The sequence below is a fragment of the Elgaria multicarinata genome, chromosome 4 (assembly GCF_023053635.1).
Source record: "Elgaria multicarinata webbii isolate HBS135686 ecotype San Diego chromosome 4, rElgMul1.1.pri, whole genome shotgun sequence".
NCBI lineage: Eukaryota > Metazoa > Chordata > Lepidosauria > Squamata > Anguidae > Elgaria > Elgaria multicarinata.
In genome coordinates this window covers 14,556,476-14,577,235 of record NC_086174.1, presented here as the reverse complement: position 1 = coordinate 14,577,235, position 20,760 = coordinate 14,556,476, and the positions used below count along the sequence as shown (strand labels likewise).

The 20,760-nt window shown below is 42.5% G+C and overlaps 2 protein-coding genes across 6 annotated transcripts in view; one reads left to right on the top strand and one right to left on the bottom strand.

Annotated features, from left to right (window-relative positions):
* The window catches only part of EML6 (EMAP like 6), a 168,546-nt gene extending 153,523 nt beyond the window's left edge, over window positions 1-15,023 (top strand). Inside the window, exons 33-41 of the mRNA XM_063123822.1 lie at window positions 206-363; window positions 1,957-2,071; window positions 4,545-4,733; window positions 5,007-5,179; window positions 5,578-5,740; window positions 7,655-7,758; window positions 8,165-8,318; window positions 10,656-10,756; window positions 14,849-15,023. Coding sequence (XP_062979892.1) covers window positions 206-363; window positions 1,957-2,071; window positions 4,545-4,733; window positions 5,007-5,179; window positions 5,578-5,740; window positions 7,655-7,758; window positions 8,165-8,318; window positions 10,656-10,756; window positions 14,849-14,873 — 1,182 coding nt within the window. The 3' untranslated portion in view covers window positions 14,874-15,023. The remainder of the gene's footprint in view (window positions 1-205; window positions 364-1,956; window positions 2,072-4,544; window positions 4,734-5,006; window positions 5,180-5,577; window positions 5,741-7,654; window positions 7,759-8,164; window positions 8,319-10,655; window positions 10,757-14,848) is intronic.
* A 3,560-nt stretch (window positions 15,024-18,583) lies between these two features.
* RTN4 (reticulon 4) overlaps window positions 18,584-20,760 on the bottom strand; it is a 65,838-nt gene continuing 63,661 nt past the window's right edge. For all 5 annotated transcript variants that reach the window (XM_063123811.1, XM_063123812.1, XM_063123813.1 and 2 more), the window contains one exon: window positions 18,584-19,730. In XM_063123811.1, the coding sequence (XP_062979881.1) occupies window positions 19,688-19,730 (43 nt within the window). In that variant the 3' untranslated portion in view covers window positions 18,584-19,687. The remainder of the gene's footprint in view (window positions 19,731-20,760) is intronic.

The following is a 20,760-nucleotide window of genomic DNA, read 5'->3' as shown; positions in this document are numbered from 1 at the left end:
GCTGGAGTGTGCCAGTGTCAGTATTGAACCCAGCCATTCATGAGGGTCAACTGCGTTGGCAAAATACACTGGTCCAGAGAAGCTGACTATCTCTGCTCTACAAGCTTGGTGCTAATATAAAGGGGTGGTTAGTTATGTCCAGAAGTAGTAGAGCTTCATAATAATAGATGACATTTACAAGGCAGATCATTGCTGTTTCTTTCAGAATAATCTCACTTTCACTGGTGCCATCAATGGAGACGTTTATGTCTGGAAGGATCACTTTCTAATTAGACTGGTGGCAAAAGCTCACACTGGCCCTGTCTTTACAATGTACACAACTCTTCGTGATGGACTCATTGTTACTGGAGGGAAGGAGAGACCGTAAGAGACTCTAACTTGTTTTTGTCTTCAGTGGTCTACAAAGCCACGCTGCTTCAGAGAGAAAGTCAAATCACTGTAAGGGGTATGAAGAGTTATGGCAGGCTGGTTAGTGGGGGGAAAAACCTGATATGCATTCTCCACTTCCCTGAGCAGTCCAGGAATAGCACTACTGGGTTTAGTACCTTTGGATGAGACACAGAGAGAGAGAGTGAACTGGTGTCTTTGTCATCCTATATTCTAATTCTGATTCAATTCTTTGAGTGTCATTTCTTATGTAGCCAAATGGCAACAGCCATGCACAAGAGTGTGATAGCAGTAGACATGGGAAAACCCTTCGGTTTGTAGAAGCTTATGAAATCTTTAGAGGAAAAGAAAGAACCCAAATGAAGCAGAGCATGCTCTGTGCCAACAAAATGTTGACTGGCTGTTTAGAGGGGGGTACCCTGAAAACTGGATGAAAAGGGAAATGAAATGAAATGGGTGGAAAAGGAGGATAGAAGAAGAGACATATACAGTAGATATAAAGGGTAGAGAGAAACATCCCATTGTCTGGAGAAGTCATTTCCTGTTTCACACTGAAAAACTATTTTTAAATGTCCCCTACGGATAGAAGTAAGAGCTACCTACAGAAATCAGTAGAGAAATCCAAGATTTTAAAAGCAACCGTTACAGCCCCACAATATTGAACAGCAGTTTTATTTAACTTCCCCTTCGTCACTCTTTGTTCAGATTCAGATTGCTAAACGCTCCTCCCCCAAATTCTGATGGACGTCATATTCCAAATGTTGGAAAGAGTTTTCCATGAAATTAAGGTCCATCCAGTGCTTCTTGTTAAGCTCCTGATCATCCATCAGGTTAGTCATACAAAACCATAGCAATAGTTTTGACTTGGATGTGTCTAGGAAAGGAGCACATTTGAGCTAACTGTTAGAGACTGAGATCTCTCTGGGATGTTTGGAATAGGAACACCATCAGAGTTTGGAGAAGATGTGGATATGTGTCTGAAGGAACAAAAGAACAAGGTTTGTGGGCAGAGTGCAAAAGAGTAAAAGACAGATTGAAGAAAGAGCTATTAACTGGAAGCACCTTCAGATGCGAGATGCTTCTCTCTGGAGAGCTGATGTGGGGTAGTAGATCTGCTGCCTGGTAGTGGTGTGTGTGCTGTTGCCTCCACCAGTGCTCTAGTTTTATATTTTTAAATACATAAAATACTACAAATACACCTTAAGCCTCCAGTGTTTTCTTTCTCCTCCAAAGGAAGCTACATCTAGGGAAATGTTGCCCCTGCAACATCTCACTGCTTGGAGAAGTGGGAGGTGCATAACAATGTTTTGGGACTTTTGACGAAACTTAAAAAATACACCCATGGATATATTGTTTCTAAGGGCTGCATCTCATAAGTTCCAATGAAGGAGGACCACTTCAAATGTTACAGCAAAAGGCATTTCCACCATATATCACCTGCCTGTTTCAGCCTACTTAAAACACGTGCTAAACAAACAAGCCCCTCCAGGAGTGTAGTAGGATCATGGGAGCTTGCCAGAGTGCAATTCCATGTCTTAAATGACATCTTGCCTGTCCTCTTCTTTCCAGCACAAAAGAAGGAGGAGCCGTGAAACTGTGGGATCAGGAGATGAAACGTTGCCGAGCATTTCAGCTTGAGACAGGGCAGATCGTGGAGTGTGTGCGTTCAGTGTGCCGAGGGAAAGTACGTGAGATGCAGAGGATGTATTGCTGTTGCTCTCCTCACAAGAGGCCCTTGTTGGTAACGTTGAGCGTTAAAATGAAATTGAAGGGACTGAACAGGTGGTCATGACTTAAAAGAGAGGTCCTATATGTGTACAAGGAAGCTGAATGGCTGCAATGGATAGGGCCAGGCAGATGTTTGAGGCAGATGGTTGTGAACACCAATCATGTCTCTAGAATAACTGGGGGGTTCATCCGTGCAATCTCTCACAGATATGCCCCATGATCGTTTCAGTTCCAGACTGGCTTGGAGTGATATTCATACAGCAACCGTGGGACAGCTGACAATTCAAAAAGGGAATACTCATGACCACTCGCTATGACCATGAGCACTTGTAAACTTAGCTGAAGGACGATACAGCCTCACAGAGAGTGAACATCTCTAGTCTCCAGCTACAGTGCCTGTCACAGGGATACGGTGAAATGCATGTGGTCACTTCCTGGTGCGTCCTGGTCAAAGACGGCTAAGAAGGGACCCATTATTGCATTGTACTATTCCCTTTGGCACTCATGTGGAAGGGGCAGATGACATGGTTACTTCCCACATGTGTACACCCCATTTCAAGGGGGAAATTGGGTGCGCCTACCAGCCTTTGGAAACCAGTGGTATTTTAATGGTCTCTTAGATATTAAATGGAAACGTAAGCATCCCTGACTCTTTCTGGACTAGTGTAAAGCCCGTGATGCCAGGGGTGCTAGTAGTCCTGCTCCTTTCCTACTTTTTTGCACCTCATTCCCCTCACCACAGAGGGGCTCATGAATAATGCAAAGACAGCTCATGCATAGTGAATCTCCCCTAAAAGGTGTGCATGTGGTGCGGCCCCTCCCCTCCCTCACACAACCCAATTGAACACCTTCATCCACTTCCCACTCCCTGCCGGCAGCGATAGCCTAACTGCATGACTGTGGCCAGGGCACAGCTTCAGGCCACACTGATTGGTGGAACAGGGCTGTCTGTCATCCCGCAGGCAGAAGGGCTGCCCTGCCTGTTTGACACGGAGGAATTTAATTGCTATTAAGGCTCGCGCTTTCAACTTTTTCAAAATTTCCTGCACGACACTGCTCAAGCTTCAATTTAAAACAAAAATGAGCAAAATTGGTCTGGTAGATCTCGAGTAATAAGCCTTACACTACTGTATTCTTTTATAACACGGTGCCCCTTGTTCTTTGGAGAGAGAGAGAGAGAAACTGATAGAAGAGGAAGCAGGGCAACATCTGGGCCCTGCTTTGACGGAGCCGCATTGCTGCTGCTTTCCTGCTAAACCCCCGCAGTATCGCTGCTGTGTGGTGGCAACGGGGGTAATCCCGACAGCTGGAGGCAGCACAGGTTTTCTGGTGGCCATTCAGCTCATTGGGCTCACCCTTGGTAACCAATCAGGGATTGTCATCTGTCCCGGAATGCCCCTGTCTTGACGTCAGAGCTAGGTCAGATGGTGGAAGGGCCATGGTGACCTTGCTTCATTGGTAAAAGTCGAGGAAAGTGCCTGACTTTTTAAATATACAGTTTCATGAGAAAGCCCCACGGTGACTGTAAATCAGCGGCTGCATCGTATAACTGATGCAGCGCCAATTTGCAGCCACCACAGGGCTTAGAAGTCACATAGACAGCCCCGTGCTCAGTTTATCTTACACCGGGATGCACAACATGCATCCCCAAGGGTGCCCTGACCCCTCCTACTGCTGCCAATTCTCCCCCCACCCACTCCTTCCTCCAGAGATTCCCATACATATCATTCTTTCCACCTCTGTTAGCAGCAAGGAAAGAGCATTTTATTTCAAGGTGGCTGGGATGTGTGTGTGTTTGTCTGTGCATGTGTGACTCTGCATCTGTGTGTGCGTGCACATGCATGTCTGGCCCCCACGTACTACCCAGTCAGCATCACATGCAGTCCTTGGAGCCAAAAAGGTTGTGATCCGCTGCCTTACACCTTGCATTTGTTTTAAGACTTAGTGTCTGTCTACACCACAGACTCAAACAAGTTTCGTAGCAATTCCTTTCTCCTAGAGGACCCTGGGAATTGTAGTTCTGAGAGAGGGGCTCAGCATCTTCTTTGGGAAAAGCAGAAGTATAAAACCAATATAACTATATTGTATAAATTTGCATGCCAATGCATGGTGGTTACATGTTTTGAATTTATTTTATGTTATGAAATATAGAGTTTGACCTTTTTATAGTTGGGGGTATTTATTGTGTTAAAAGAAAAAGTTACAAATCAGGCAATAACCATCGTGTCGTGTACATTTCTTGTTATAAACAGTATCAGCAAATCCAGGATAAACAAAGACTACAAATCCAGAGTGGTTTCTTTGTTTTTGTTTTCCCCTTCTCCCCCCGCCCTCTTTTAACATTACAAAAATTAATATTGAACTTAGCAACAATGAACTTCTGTGCACTGCTTTTGCTGTTTCTACATGAGTGTTTGAAATGTCAACAGGGCAAAATTTTAGTGGGGACCAAAGATGGAGAAATCCTTGAAGTTGGAGAAAAAACCGGTGCTTCTAACCTGCTGATTGACAGCCACATGGAAGGAGAGATTTGGGGCTTGGCTACTCATCCTTCAAAGGACATCTTTATCTCTGCTAGTAATGATGGAACTGCAAGAATCTGGGACCTTTGCGACAAAGTAAGAGCTGCTTGACGTAAAGGGCGTGCCTTCACTACACTAGAATTACTGGGTGCTGCTGACAGAATTTATTATAGCGCTTTTACTGAACCGTCCTGTGCGTGTTTACTTAGAAGGATGCCTGACTGTGTCCAGTGGGATTTACTCAAACGCGCATAGGACTGCACCCTCCATTTCCAAACTGCTCATTAGTTTCTTGCAGTTGGTCTGGCTACAACCTGGTGCAAGTAATATAAACTACTGTAACGATGTGTCATTATTTCTGTTGCACAGAAACTTCTGAATAAAGTGAACCTAGGTCATGCTGCCAGGTGCGCTGCCTACAGTCCCGATGGCGAGATGGTTGCCATTGGCATGAAGAACGGAGAATTCATCATTTTGCTCGTGAATAGCCTTAAAGTTTGGGGCAAGAAAAGAGACCGGAAGTCGGCTATCCAGGACATCAGGTACTTTGGCCAGGGCGGAAGAATGGGAGGCAACACTGAGGGTGGCCAAGGAAGAGGTACGACTGCCAACCTGCTCATGCCATGTGGCACTTGACGCCTTGCCATTTGATTCCTTTTAGTGGCTTGCACCTGAATAGGTGAACTGGCTTCATTTAAGAAGCCTTGTACTTGAAGTGTCAGTTCAGACTAAAAATATTCTAAAACCCAACAAATAATAAGGCTAATGAAACAACAGTGACGTAACCATTCACACTTGTCACTAGCCAAATGGCAACCGTTGACAGGTAGGCCTTGCAGCTGATAAGTCGTCTTTCCCAAACGGAGAACTCTCATAACTTTTCATGGCTCACAGCCTAGCAGCAACGTAACAAGCTGCTGCTGCTTCTTTTTCTACCTAGAATCAGCCCTGATAACCGATTTTTGGCAGTGGGTTCGCAAGAACATACCGTTGACTTCTATGACCTCACCCAAGGCACGACCTTGAACCGGATCGGCTACTGTAAAGACATCCCAAGCTTTGTCATTCAGATGGATTTTTCAGCAGACAGCAAATACATTCAGGTAGGCTTTTGTATATTTTATTCTCTCTTTTTTAAAAAATTGAAGATTTGCAGCCCTCCTGACAAATTGTAATGTCCCAGGTAAAATAAGATAAATGGATCGCTGACCCAAAGACTCATAATCTAAGATATTATTATTTTTATTATTATTATTATTATTATTATTATTATTATTATTATTATTATTATTATTATTATTATTTATACACATGGCAGGCAGAGGAGAGGGTAAGAAGGCAGCATATAAATGTAGCTAAACTTAAATTTCATAGGTCCAAATGTTTCTGTTATAATGTTTGGGATACCGATATTCCCATAGGAGTGAGGATCACTGGGGTTGGCAGGGGGAGGGGAGCATAATGGATGGGAAGGGAGGTGATGGTGGAGCCAGTCGAGGCTGGTGCCTCTGATTTCAGCGGGGCTGTGTATCCATTCTTGGCTTCAGTCAGAACCAACCAAAGTTCTAAAGGAACTTTCCAGAGTGCTGAACCCTATCTGCACATAGTTTCAGCAACATGGATAGTTCCTTTAGAGTTCTAGCTGTTTCTGACTGAAACCCAGTATAGATTCATAGCCCCACTGAAATCAGAGCTACCAGCCTCCACTGAAGTGGAGCCCAGATGTCGAAACCCAAAGGGTTCATGTTTAGATTGATGCATAAGTTGCCTACAAGGGCCAGCTTTTATATCATGTCCAACAAAATAAATAACACCCAGGATAACTCTGCACAATTGTTTTTTCTTGGTACTACAGTGTCTGGCTCAGTCTGGTGGCACACAATACACTCCCCAATTCATTGGTCTGATGCTGTTTCTCTGTCAATATTCCATTTTTCCCCAGACCACGTTTAAGACATTTGTTTTCAGTGATTACAGTTTAAGTGTGCCACAGTTATGTGTACTCCAATCTGGCAGTGTTATCACTCTTACTAGTAGCAATGGCATCGAAGCCATAGAACCTGTTTTGCAACATTTTCCCCCACCTTAACTGTTGACCTCAGGTGAGGTGAAAGGATTTGCAGGCAAAAGAATCCATGGCTGTCCTTCCTCTCCTCTGATAATAGCATGTTTGGTCAGTGATTATTTCGCTTTTCCATTAAAGAAAAAATATACTGAATAGCTACACAGTGCCCTCTAATTCACAGCACTAGGAGACCTCACCCTGTTCTGAAAGCACCCTGAGTAATGCATGCAACTGCCCTTTGGGCATAAAGCCTATGCTGTAAAAATGGATATAAAATATGTGTGAAACTGTGAGCATGCCTTCCTGTAGCACCAGTTTGGCTAGACGTGGTACCTAAACCCAAACAAGATCTATACATACATTAGTTTAGATTCAGGATCATCCTTCTGCAAACAGAATGGCTACTTCTGTCCATGGAAAGTTTCTGATGTAGCAGAACATTTCCTCTGATGGAACAGGGAAAGAGGTTACCTTTATCTGTCCGCCCCTCCCCTGCAGTCCCCTATTTCACCACCACCACCCCACCGAAAGTCTGCCCTGGAGAATTGGTGTGGGGAGGTGGCCCTGGAGGCTGCAGACGGATGGGAGGAACATCAGCAAAAAATGCCTCCCCACACTTTTTGCTGAAGGGAACTTTCTGAGCACAGTTTAGCCAGCAGGAAAGAACCTTGATTCAACCCATTGTTTTGTAACAAGACGAAACAGATGCTGAGTCATTATCGCTAAGTGAGAGAGAGCCTGGATTGGTTAACACGGAAATGGCACTCCGTATATAAATTTGTTGGGGCTGAAAACTCTCCAAGATTATATTTTATATAACAGCATGGTATCAACGCAAAAAGAGCCAAAAATCTATGACATTGCTATGATAGTTTGGGGGAAGATACTAGAAATAGAAGCCAAATAGTTCAGCGCCGTTCATATGATGACCATGCTGTCTTTCTTTCTTCAGGTATCAACTGGTGCCTATAAACGGCAAGTCCACGAGGTGCCATTAGGGAAGCAAGTGACAGACACGGCACTTGTAGGAAAAATCACCTGGGCCACTTGGACAAGGTGATGCAACACAAATGTCTGAGCAAAAAGAGCTCTGAACCACTCCATGATGTATATGCAAGAGAGAGACAAGGTCTGAGTGGCAGGAGAGCAGCATAATATGCAACAGATGGAGGGGTTCATCTGCTAACAATGGTGGCACTCTGATGATGGAATCCTCCTCCCCCCTCCCCCCTCCCCCCACCCCCCAGATCAATTTGCTGAAGACTCTCTTGAGATTCCTCCTCTGTAGGGCTTAAATAAATATCTGTCTTTTAAATCTTTGGATGGAATAGAAACATAATATAACTCATCCTATTTGAGAAATTTCAATATATTTATTTACAAAATATTCCCCGCTTTAAAGGAATTTTAACTAACCCCTCCCTTACTAGCTTTTGCCTTTTCTCTTTCCCCGTTGGAGCAGCATCCTTGGAGATGAAGTCATTGGCATTTGGCCCCGAAATGCAGATAAAGCAGATGTCAACTGTGCCTGTGTGACCCATGCTGGATTAAACATTGTGTCCGGGGATGACTTCGGTCTTGTCAAGCTCTTTGACTTCCCATGCACTGAAAAATTTGTGAGTGAGCTTTCTGGCTTTGTTGGTGTGTGTGTGTGTGTGTGTGTGTGTGTGTGTGTAAAAACTATTTTGTAGATTCTCAACATCATGGCAAGTGACCCTCATGAAAAAAGGAGTCCAAGATGGGTGAGAGTTTTTTGAAAAGGAAATTTTAAAGGCACAGTTATAAACAATTCCAACAAGGAAAAAAAGTTAGAAGACAACAGAAGAAATCAATGCTGCTCCACAAAAAGCTTAGAGATGTCCTGTAAACAAACAAATAAAAAAGGATACATATAGGAAGTGGAAGGAAGGCCAGGCTACAAAAGTAGAGTACAGACAGGTAGCACAGAAGTGCCAAAATGGCGTCAAGAAGGCTAAAGCTGAGAATGAGGTGAGATTAGCGAGGGATGCTAAAAGCAATAAAAAGGCTTTCTTCAGATACATGAATAGTAAAAGACAGAGGAAAAAATGGTGGTTCAGCTGCTTAATGAGGATGGCAAATTGATAACAGATGACAAAGAAAAGGCCGAAATGCTGAATTCCTACTTTGGCTCAGTCTTTTCCCAAAAGTAGGTCTATGACCTCCCTGGAAAAAGTGAAGTACAAGCTGAAGGGGCAGGATTGCAGCTTGAGATTGACGCACACACACACAAAATGGTCAAGGAACACCTAATTTCTTGGAACGAGTTCAAATCTCCAGGGCCCAAAGAACTGCATCCTAGAGTAATAAAGGAGCTGGCAGAAGAACTCTCAGAATCACTGTCTATTGTCTTTGCAAAATCATGGAAGAAGGTTGAGGTGCCGGATGACTGGAGGAGGGCTAACGTTGTCCCTATCTTCAAAAAGGGCAAAAAGGAGGAACCTGGGAACTAAAGACCAGTCAGTCTGACATCCATCCCTGGGAAAATTTTGGAGCAGATTATAAAGAAGTCAATCTGTAAGCACCTTGAAAACAATGCAGTGATTACAAGAAGCCAGCATGGATTTGTCAAGAACAAATCCTGTCAGACTAACCTGTTAGGTGGATCCACAGCTGGCTACAGAATCGGACTCAAAGAGTGCTTATCAACGGTACCTTCTCAAACTGGGGGGAGGTAACTAGTGTCCTGGGCCCAGTGCTCTTCAACATTTGTATTAATGATTCTCTTCCCTTTCTTATTGTTTTATTATGATTTTATTAGAATGTAAGCCTATGTGGCAGGGTGTTGCTGTTTTATTCTTTTACTATGTACAGCACCATGTACATTGATGGTGCTATATAAAAATAATAATAATAATAATAATAATAATAATAATAATAATAATAATAATAATAATAATAATAATTTGGATGAGGAGGTGCAGGGAAAGCTTATCAAATTTGCAGATGACACAAAATTGAATGGGATAGCTAATACCCTGAAAGACGGAAACAAACTTCAAAGTTATCTTGATAGGCTGGAGTGTTGGGCTGAAAACAACAGAATGATATTTAATAGGGATAAATGCAAAGTTCTACATCTAGGAAAAAGAAACCAAATGCACAGTTACAAGATGGGGGATACTTGGCTCAGCAAAACTACAAACAATAATGATCTTGGAATTGTTGTGGATCACAACCTGAATACGAGCCAACAGTGTGATGTGGTTGCAAAAAAAGCAAATGCTATTTTGGGCTGCGTTAATAGAAGTATAGCTTCCAAATTGCGCAAGGTTCCCCTTTATTTGGCTCTGGTTAGGCCTCATCTTGAGTATTGCGTCCAGTTCTAGGCACCACACTTCAAGAAGAATGCAGACAAGCTGGAACGTGTTCAGAGGAGGGCAATAAGGATGATCAGGGGTCTGGAAATAAAGCCCTATGAGGAGAGACTGAAAGAACTGGGCATGTTTAGCCTGGAGAAGATTGAGGGGACATGATAGCACTCTTTAAATACTTGAAACTGTATCACACAGAGGAGGGCCAGGATCTCTTCTCTTCGTCCCAGAGTGCAGGACACAGACTAATGGGCTTAAGTTACAGGAAGACAGATTCTGGCTAGACATCAAGAAAAACTTTCTGACTGTTAGAGCAGTATGATAATGAAACCAATTATCTAGGGAAGTCGTGGGCTCTCCCACACTAGAGGCGTTCAACAGGCAGCTGGACAAACATCTTTCAGGTATGCTTTAGGGTGGATTCTTGCATTGATCAGGGGTTGGACTCGATGGCCTTATAGACCCCTTCCAACTCTACTATTCTATGATTCTAAAAGTACCCAGATGCCCATGATCAACGCAATTGGTGTCTATTACATTCTGATGGCATGGAAATGCCTGCTGTTGTGGGTGCAGCAACACTGTGCTTATTATCAAAACTGTTTTGTCTTTTCCCAACAGGCCAAACACAAGCGTTACTTTGGCCACTCTGCACATGTCACCAACATACGCTTTTCTTATGATGACAAGTATGTTATCAGCACAGGAGGGGATGACTGCAGGTAATTTTTTGCATTGTGTGAACGTGGAGCCAGTTGGGTGCTGTGGCTGGAGTAGAGTGTTGGGTTTTGGTGTGAGAAAGCCAAGTTCAGATTCCCATGCAGTGTACTGAACATCCTTGGCCAAGTCATTATCTTTCCGCCTAGCTAGGGTGACCATATGAAAAGGAGGACAGGGCTCCTGTATCTTTAACAGTTGCATAGAAAAGGGAATTTCAGCAGGTGTCATTTGTATATAAGGAGAACCTGGTGAAATTCCCTCTTCATCACAACAGTTAAAGGTGCAGGAGCTATACTAGAGTGACCATATTAAAAGAGGGCAGGGCACCTGCTGCAGCTTTAACTGTTGTGATGAAGAGGAAATTTCACTAGGTTCTCCATATATACAAATGACACCTGCTGAATTCCCTTTTCAATACAACTGTTAAAGATACAGGAACCCTATCCTCCTTTTCACATTAATTAATTAATTAATTAATTAATTACATTTCTATACCGCCCAATAGCCGGAGCCTAGCCTAGCCTACCTTGTAGAGCTGTTGTGAGCCAAAAGTACTGGTGCGGGAGAACGGGCAGGATGAGAACGTAATTGGATATGGTAAGGAAAATATATGCAGACACCACTAGATGGAGAAAGTGCTTGCCTGTAGAAGCAGCAGCAGCAACCCCATAAGAATTTGCCTTGGGCATAGGCCATCCTCTCTGGAGGCTGTGCCTTGAGACCCACCTCCTTCTGACGTGAGGTGGGTAGGTATTAGGAACAAGGCCTTTTTGGTGATGGCACCCCACCCACAGACTTCACTCACCAGGAAAGTTTGTGTAGCTTTTCTTCCCTCTTTCTGAAGGCAAGTGAAAACCTCTGTTATTTAGGGAAGCCTTTCTGGGGAGTGGGATGCAGACAGTAACTGCTTTACCGCTGGCAGGGTATGATTGTCTATACTTTGTTTTCACACTATTTTATAATCAATGTGGTGATAATTGGTTCTATTTGACCCTAATTTCACAATGTTTTAAAGTGTGGTATATTGTTATGTTAGGTTTTATTATTAGCTACATTGGATACTTGATACCGGGCTGAAAGGAAGCATGTAATATTTAAAAAATAATTATTATACCCTGTCTCATTATAATTTATTCTTCCCTAAGATATTGTCTTAAGGTTGCTTCATACATTGCAAAATCTGCAAATACACTAGTGGTCGAATTAAGACATTACTCATGTCTTTGTGATTCTCTTCTTTTTTTTACAAAAAATTGACAGCAAGTTCAGAGACCTCAGTCCAGGTCAGAATTGTTGTGTCCAAGAGGATAGTTTTTTTAAAAAAACAAAACAAATACAACACACCCTGGCATTTTCCTACTGAAAATTGGCTTCAGAGGCAAATAGCTTGGGGGAGATTTTCTGCTGGGAAAACAGTACAGGAGGAGAGAGTTTAAAAAGCCCTCCTAGTCCAGATCCTTCCCCTCATATGGCTGTTTGGGATTTTTCTTCTCTTCTTTTAAAAACCCAAGTCATAAGATTCAAAGAGGTGGCTAACATCATACCTTGTTTGGCTGACCCTACATGTACAGTACATTGTGTTGGAGGGGACACGCACATGCACGCACACTGTGTATAATTGGGGCAGACACATGTAAATAAATGAATGCATCCCTCAGCTACTGTGGGCTGTTACATCTGGTCATACTGTTGTTTGTGCAGCAGCCTTCAGGGCCCCCATACCATACACAAAAAGGAGGTATCCACAGGGTTGGAGAACTCCAAGATTTGCAGACATACAAAATAAAATCTTTTGGTGGGGGGGGAACTAAAGGAGGAACCCCCAAAATAGCTCAGTAGGCAAATAATGCTGACTGTTGGGGGAGAATATGGGAAGCCAAGGGAGAAGGAGAATGGAACGGAATATCCAGGAGGTAATCATGGCTGGTTGCCTGGCACCTTGAACAGGAGCACTCCATACTGCAACGTTTTGTTGCAGGTCCCCACTTACAACAAATAAAAATGAATTCCACTTCACACAGAAAACTAGCAGGTCAAGAAGACAGCTGGGCTGAACCCGTCTCATGTTAGTTTTCTACATGCAGAGAGGGTGACGATTGTGTGCAGCTTTTTTAAACCTTCCCCACCACAACCTGAAGTGTTGAAAGTCTGGGAAGAACCTCTTGATGCAGAAGAAAGTAGCTGAGAGAGAAAGTATTCAGCCTGCTTTGCCCCGCTCCTAGCCCAGAATCACCCTCCAATCCCTAGCACCAGCCAAGCTCCAGACTGTGATCCAAGAGCTTCGTTCTTGAGGCGCTATGGCCATACAGTGCACAATTTGGTTTACCTTTTGATTACACTCTGTCTGGGTGGCTCAAGGAGGCAAAAATTATTTTTGCAGAGTCTTTGGAAGAGGGAGGCTTGGGGTTCAGCCTCTGAGGTGCTGCTTCCTTGACTAGGTCCTTGATCCAGATAAAACTGATGTTTACTCTAGGATAGAGGAGAGCACTTCAGCAAAGCGCTCACCTCTTTCCAAAGGCACATTGCAAAAATGTTCCCTTCTCTTCACAGAGATCCATCAACGTAGGCGAATTAAAAAATGCCCAGTGTCCAGCTTTGCAGAACAAAATTGCTTCAGGCAAAATATAATATAAATGGCAACGCTCACTCTGCTACTATTAAGTGCTTGCCCTACTTTTAGAAAAAGCACTTGAACAATGCTCAGAAATAATAATAAAAAAAATCTTGTGCAAGGGAATCCGAGGGAAGATACTCCAAATTCTTTATTTTTAATTGTTTGGCCACTCAGTATGTATTTGCTGTTGCGCGCGCGCGCACACCCACCCACACACCCCATTGGCTTTTACTCTAATATGAAAGAACGGAACAGTTGTCCTTCCATGGGACATTTGATTTGCTTCCAAGATACATTTACTGTGACTATTTTAGGGGGCCCACGGTAGGTGAAGACAGGGGCAGGAAAATCATCATAGTCTCAGAATGGTAGTAGTAGCACAGGAGCTTTTTAAAGAGAAGGCAAGAAACAAATGGACAGGTCTTAAGAGTCACAGGAAATATTGGAATTGCTTGAAGTGTAAGGTTGTAGAAAACTGTGCCCCATGGAGGTTCCAGTCCGCCCCCCCAGGAGGAGAGAGGAATCCCTTTGTAGTCTCGAACCTGTGATTGGAGTCTTTTCCATGCAGCGAGAGGTTCAGAGCTTCATGCCTCTCTGTACAGAGAAAGGGAAAATCAGTGGGGCAGATGAGATCATTGGAGGGGGAGGGGTCTACATGGGGCTCCACGTCCTTGAAGTCATTCAGCCTGCCAGCTTGATGGAAGGGGGAATTTCCCCCCTCCCCAGACCAATTAGGTTTCCTGCCCCTGCCTTAACCTACCGTGCCCACCAATAAAATAGTCACCGTAAATGTAATCATGGAAGCACATCAAATGTCCCTTTGCTTGCTTCAGACATTACATAGCCAGGACAGAAAGGTTGTGCATTGGCCCAAGTAGGATTTGAACCCAGGTCATTGTTAAGTCATTCTCTTTCCCATCTACTGTTGCTTCACCTACCAAATGGCAATTTACCTCTCTGGCGTGTTGCAAGGCTGAGAAAAGCAACTTTCCACATTAGAGACTTTATACATTAGAAATGCTACATAAGGTTAGGCAATAATTAACCCCTCAAACTATGGTAGAAGCCCTCCATGTCCGTGGCATTCTTCCCCTCTCCTAAAGTAGCAGTACATGTCCTATTAAAATACAGCCCGCAGCCCTATGTGATTGCAAGGAACTCTTTGAGAGATTTGATTCACTAAACAGCTGCAAATCTCTAGCATAAAGTGGATTTTGCTTACAGAGCTTAGCCAAATAGTACTTATTCCTCAATTAAACAAAGGTTAGCTACGGGAGGAAGCATGTGAGAACTTGCGCTGGTATCTAATTTTATTTTTAATGTTTAGGTTGCATTAGTGGGGGAGATACTTTTTGTGTTAGAAGAATGCTGTGGGTGTGGATACCGGAGGGTGGGTCCAAGTTGCTGGTCAGACTTTTGCACCACTGACTTTAGCCACATCTGTGTGTATGGAGGATTATCATCATTTCTTCCTTTACAGTGTGTTCGTATGGCAATGTCTTTGAAGGTCAGTTCTCTCCAGTGTTACTCTTGCTTACCGCCACGTGAGTGCCAAACTGTGGACTTTTAAAAACGCCTCCAAGACCTCAGCAGCCGTGTTAAAAACACTGCATAGATTTATAATTTTTGAAACCTACGTGCAGTTATGCAGCCATTGACAAAGCAAAAATTCCGCAATTTGGTCCTTAGCCTAAACAATGTTTGCATTAAAGTTCTTGCTAAATTTAGGACAAGCCCATTGTGGAAACTTAAGTTTCAGTTTCAATTTGAATGAAAATAATTCATGTTTTCACTTTACTTATTCAAATACATTAAACTATCCATTTCAAAACCTGATTTGGCAAAGGAGAGGTTAGAAAGCTTTGGGCCATGGCTGGTTTTCTACTATAAAAATTATCGTTTCCCCTCAGTATTTAGAGTCTTAAAAATAATTCCATTTGCCAGTTTTCTAAGAAGTGCCTTGTGAAAGCTTTTCCAGTTGTGCAGGATATAACATTGCCTCCTACCGGTGTCTGCTTTCTACTCATGGTGCTACAATTTAACCAACTGAGGAGGGCTGACAAAGTGATTCCCCCCCCCTTGATGTACAAATTCACTCATTCTCTGGTTTTTGTTTGTCTTGATATTTTATCGGAATCCTCACTGCGTCTTTTAACATCAAGAACAAGTGGGTGGGCTGAGAGACAAATATTGCAAATAGTTCTCAATCAGCTTAGCAGTGAATCTGCCACATGTCCATTGTTTTCCTATGCACGAGTCACTGATTCAATGTTTCCAATCTGTGCAGAATCTGAAAAAGGCGTGAGACCATTAGGTGAAATACCTGTAGAAAATTGTCTATACACCTTGCGGTATGATTATGCCATAGGTGAGTTTAAAGATAATTTAAAAATGGATAAGCAGTGAATGTGCATATGGAAAAAGAATTTGTTCAACACCATGATTACACCCTATACGAGTTAAATTTCACAACATCCCTCTGGTCAGACACTTCATTTAATCAGAGGGCAGCAGAGGGTTTGTCCCAAATAAAAGAACCCTTCACATAACTTTACCCAGTGAGTGTCCGTCCCCGTCCCCCCGTCTCGAAACAATGCTATGAATCAAGCTCAAATAAAGGTAGTCTTTAGGGAAAGATGACTTCAAGAGAAGGTAGGATTGAGGGGAAGAACCCGCACACGTATTACTCTCACCAACTTTTCAGCCATTCCCACTTGTAGTACATCTTCCTTCTGCATTTCCTGGTCAGGACCAATAATGGCAACAATGACATGCTTTGAACTTCCCCAAGGAAAAATCAACCTTCCTCTAGCTTAACTTCATGCGGTGTTCCAAGGACATTCTTTCCCCTTTCCAAGTTCAGCAGCAGAAAACATGGCAGACATTCACAGCTCTTTGGTGGCAGAGGACCTCGAAACTGTGGGAACTTGTTCTTTATCCAGAAGAACCTAATTCGACCACTATTGAAACCCTATCACTAGATGTGATAGCTATGTATTACCTCCAGTATCAGAGGCAGTATGCCTCTCAATAACAGGGGAACATGCCTGGGAGAGCACTACTGCGCATGTGTTCTGCTTGTGGTATTCCCATAAGCATCTAGATGGCCACTGTAGGAACAGAATGCTGGATTGGATAGGCATTTGGTCTGATCCAGCAGGCTTTTCTTATGTTCTTACACATAAATTCTACATCATAGAAGGACCTAAGTCCAGTTCTTGTAGCTCTAGTTGAGGTGCAGGAGTGGGAAATAGCCTTTCCCCAAGACACTGGAGAGTCTATACTAAAGACCAGCTGAGAGCCAAAATTACAGTACAGGTTAGATGGCCATAGAAGGAAAAGGGTAGCCTAGTTATCTGGAATTACCAGCAACTGCTCAAATATATCACTGCATCCTTCGTTGCAAGCAATACTTGGCAAACAGATACCTCCCCACATAAAACCGAGGGGGAGCATGGTTAAAAGTGCAAATTACGTTTGTTTCAGAAGAGATTTACTTAAACAGCACAGTAGTAAGCAGCTCAACCCAGGTGCAAGAGAAAGACAAAAAGGGAGAATTCTCCAGAATAATAGAAAAGAAATTCCATGTATAAATACACAAAAGTGCTTCAGTAAACTCAGTGGACTACCAATTCTTGAGTTATTTAATCAATGGAATAAATTAATGCCTTATACTCCTCTATGATTTCAGACACACAAATCCCTATGCAGTCTTATTCCCATATTCTTCATAAGGAAAGTTTCCTATATTAGATAATGTAACCATATCAAGCTGGTGATGTCAGGTGGTCACCTTGTTTGCCTATGTTGTAATGTTGGCCTTTCATATTGATTGTATCTTAAATTGTATCTTGAAACAGAATGATTTGCTATATGGTGAAATTGTGACAAAAATATTTAAGAGCAATAGTGTGTGTGTGTGTGTGTGAGGAAGAGATTTGTATTTGTTTATATGGTTTGATTTTAGGTACATTATGCTCAGACTTGATGCTGTATTATAATGTAAATTTAAATAATACTGCATGAGTTTATTTTTCAAATGATCCAGTAAAATATTTATGATTTGAAAACAGACGTGTGTCAGGTCTTCATTGGGAACATCCAGTATGCCAGAAACAAGCCGCCTGTATTTTTGCTCCTTCGTCTTGCAGTACTTAGCCCAGATAACAAAGATTCTAGGCATCAAAAACTGCCGATAGAGAAGAAAATAAAAGGGCAAAGGCTTGCTCGTTCATTTTACCTAAAGTTAGGGTTTTAAATAAAATGTAGTAGTTGCACATTCTACTTATTTTCTTTTCTTTGAACACCAGCGTGAGTGACAGGATGCCTCTCTGCAAATAGAAGTTTTGTAAAAAAAAAATTAAAAAAAGCAGGCAAGGTAGTATAAATCTATGACTGAAGTGGGGAGCAGGGGCCACTCCCCCAACATGAAAAATGGGGTGGAGTTTGGTAGAGCTACGCCTGCCACCCTAACCGTGGGTGCCTTCTTTTAACTAAAAAACTCCTTGCTGCATTAGAATTGAAGGGGTGAGGGAGGTTGGAAATATCACAGGAAGCCAAAAGCAGCAGCACTGCATCTCCTGCTCCTAACAATAGGGGTAAACAATTTGTGATGCAATACCACCTTTTGCTACACTGTATTGGTTGCTGATTGCAAGGGGGGAACTTAAGTCTGATACCATGTCACACTTCTTTGCAGCATTTGCCATAATATGTAGCTTCCAGTCTGAGAGGCCGAAATCACCCAAGGGGAAAGGGGCCCTAGATAATTGCTTAATCCTGGTCACGTTGGGATAACACACCACTTTCTACGATGATTGAGAACCTCAAATTGACAAATAAAGATTCCAGGGGTCATAGCAAACTCTTAATCAGGATTAAGAGGCAATCTTCAAGATATAGCTATGGAACTCCTGGGATTTGCTCCCTATCTTCACAAACCTTTGAACAAACCTGAGATTATCCTTCAGTGATACATGATTCATCTAAACTAAGGTGGAACTGGACTTAATGCATGTCCGACATATTACATTAAGTGGCAAACTACTTGTGTGAATCAGTCATTCCAGATGGAACTCTTATTCACCATTCACACACAATAACTTCCAGTAGAGATGGTTCATACATTCAACTGGAGTCAAAATGATAAAATATGCAAGGGTAATCACCTCTTAAGTAACCTGCCTTTTACAAATATCCTAGAGGCACAAGACCATTTAGGTCTATACGCTTTATTGATACTCAAGTTGTTTTGTTTTTACATTTCACAACGCATTCCACAGACTTAGTTCGATACAGCTTAAACCGCAAGTGTATACATTTTCATTTGTAATTTCTTGCAACGATGTTCGAAATTTCCAAACGACATTTGCAGCATCGGGGCACGACCCACCGATCCATGCCGAGATTCAGAGGATTCTGAGCAGAATGGAGAACAAGCATGCTGGGTCTTCCTTGCTCTACTTGCAAAGATCTCAGGATCATACCTTCAGAAATTCCTTCCACAGATTCAGAGTTTGAGAGACTGTAAACTTCTTTACTCAAAATAGACTAAAGGAGGTTTGTGCAGCAGAGGTTATTGGCAGAAATTGTGTAATGTGCAGAGTTGGTTTTTGTTTATTTAATAGATGCTAGTGCTTTCTGTAGATTTAAGCTTACATAGCATGGAGCTAAAAAAACCAGTTCAATTCTCTGATATGTCAAGCACTGTGGAGGAGCTGGACATCCTAAGCTGCTGTGAAACACTATATATATATTTATATATATATAATTTTTATATTGGCAATTGATAAAACAGTAAAATTAAAAAGCACAATACAGCTACACTCAATACCAGAAGGGCAAGGCTTTTCAAGCTTGCTTTAATGGCATATCCTTCTAAACATCTCATTTTAGAAAATCTGCAATCAATCTACACAGACCAGAGACTGTGCCAAAGTGAAGTGTTCTCCCCGCACTCCACTTGCACTAGGCTCTCTTGAAACGCAGCAAGACTACCTTGGCCAAAGCATAAAATGTACAGCTCTCCAATCTGTTATGTTAACCAGTGCTGCACATGGGAGAAGCAAAGAGGATTAGGTTTAAATCCATACATAGCAGCTTACAATACTTATGATGAACACACAATGGCAGTCAAGAACAGGTTATTCCCCACCCCCCTCGAAACACTGCGTTGCTAAAAAATAAAGATCTGTGAAATTGCACTGCAATGTCAAGGTTTTGCTATTCCCTGACCCTCCCCACATAATCCAAATGAATATGCCTCCCCTTCCCACTTAAAAGACAAACTCCTATTTTAATAAAAGTTGCTTCAGGTTTTTCATTCAGCTTTGCGCTTCAGTCCAGGGATTTTAGCTTGGATCCTGTAAAAGAAACAGAAAAACAAGCCATTTTTAATGTATGAAGCACACGCACAGAATAAACTTAATATCTCTTATTTTATCCAAAGCCCTCCAAACCTCCACACATCAACCTAAGCAGTCTAATCCACAAGTGTGGATAGAAGTTGCAGGGAAGTGCCTGCAGAGAAAAGAGACACAGACAAAATGAGGGACTCTACTCAATTTTGAGCTGAGATGTGTTTCTTCCTAACCTCAGATATAGTGAGAAGCCATCCTACGGAGGTAGTTTTGGAAGTTACAAGAAGTGCTGAACAGGAAGGGGCAAGCGTTTGCATGTCACCTTTTTGCACTTCTCAATAGAAGAACTGAGCAAGTTTAATATGTGCATCTAGTTAATATCCATCACTCTGGAGAAGAGATGTACAAGTCGCTGCTTTCAGCCGAGGATATACAAGTGCTACTTGAATCCTAGCAATTCCTGTGATGTCTGAAGATACATCGAGTTCACTCAAATCAAGTGTGAGTGGACTCAATTCTGTAAGATCTAAGTCAACCAGCATCCCAGTCCTGTGGTAATTCGTAAGTCCTTCAATCCCACATGTCACAAAACCATGCCTGTCTCCCCAATTCTTATGAACATCGGCAGCCTTCCCCATCCTGGTGCCCTCCAGATGTTTTGGACTTCAACTCTCATCAGCACCAGCCACCATGGCCAATAGTTCGGAATGTTGTGGGTTGTAGCCCCAAATGTCTCAAGAGCACCAGGTCAGGGAAGGTGGTCATAATGGACATTGATAAACAGACGTTAGAGGACTGTGATCACTAGGACAGAAGCCAAGGTCACATATAATGAGGCCCAGTATTGGGCAAAAGGAGGGATACAAATAAATATCATCATCATCATCATGATGCACCCCACCTTTAAATTGTTTATACAAAGAAACTGGCTCACCCACCACTATGTTTAGGAAATTCCAAAGCAAATCTATAATTCAAATCATTCTGAACAACCATTGTTTATTGTGTTGCGTGTCAGGAACCATTGACTATT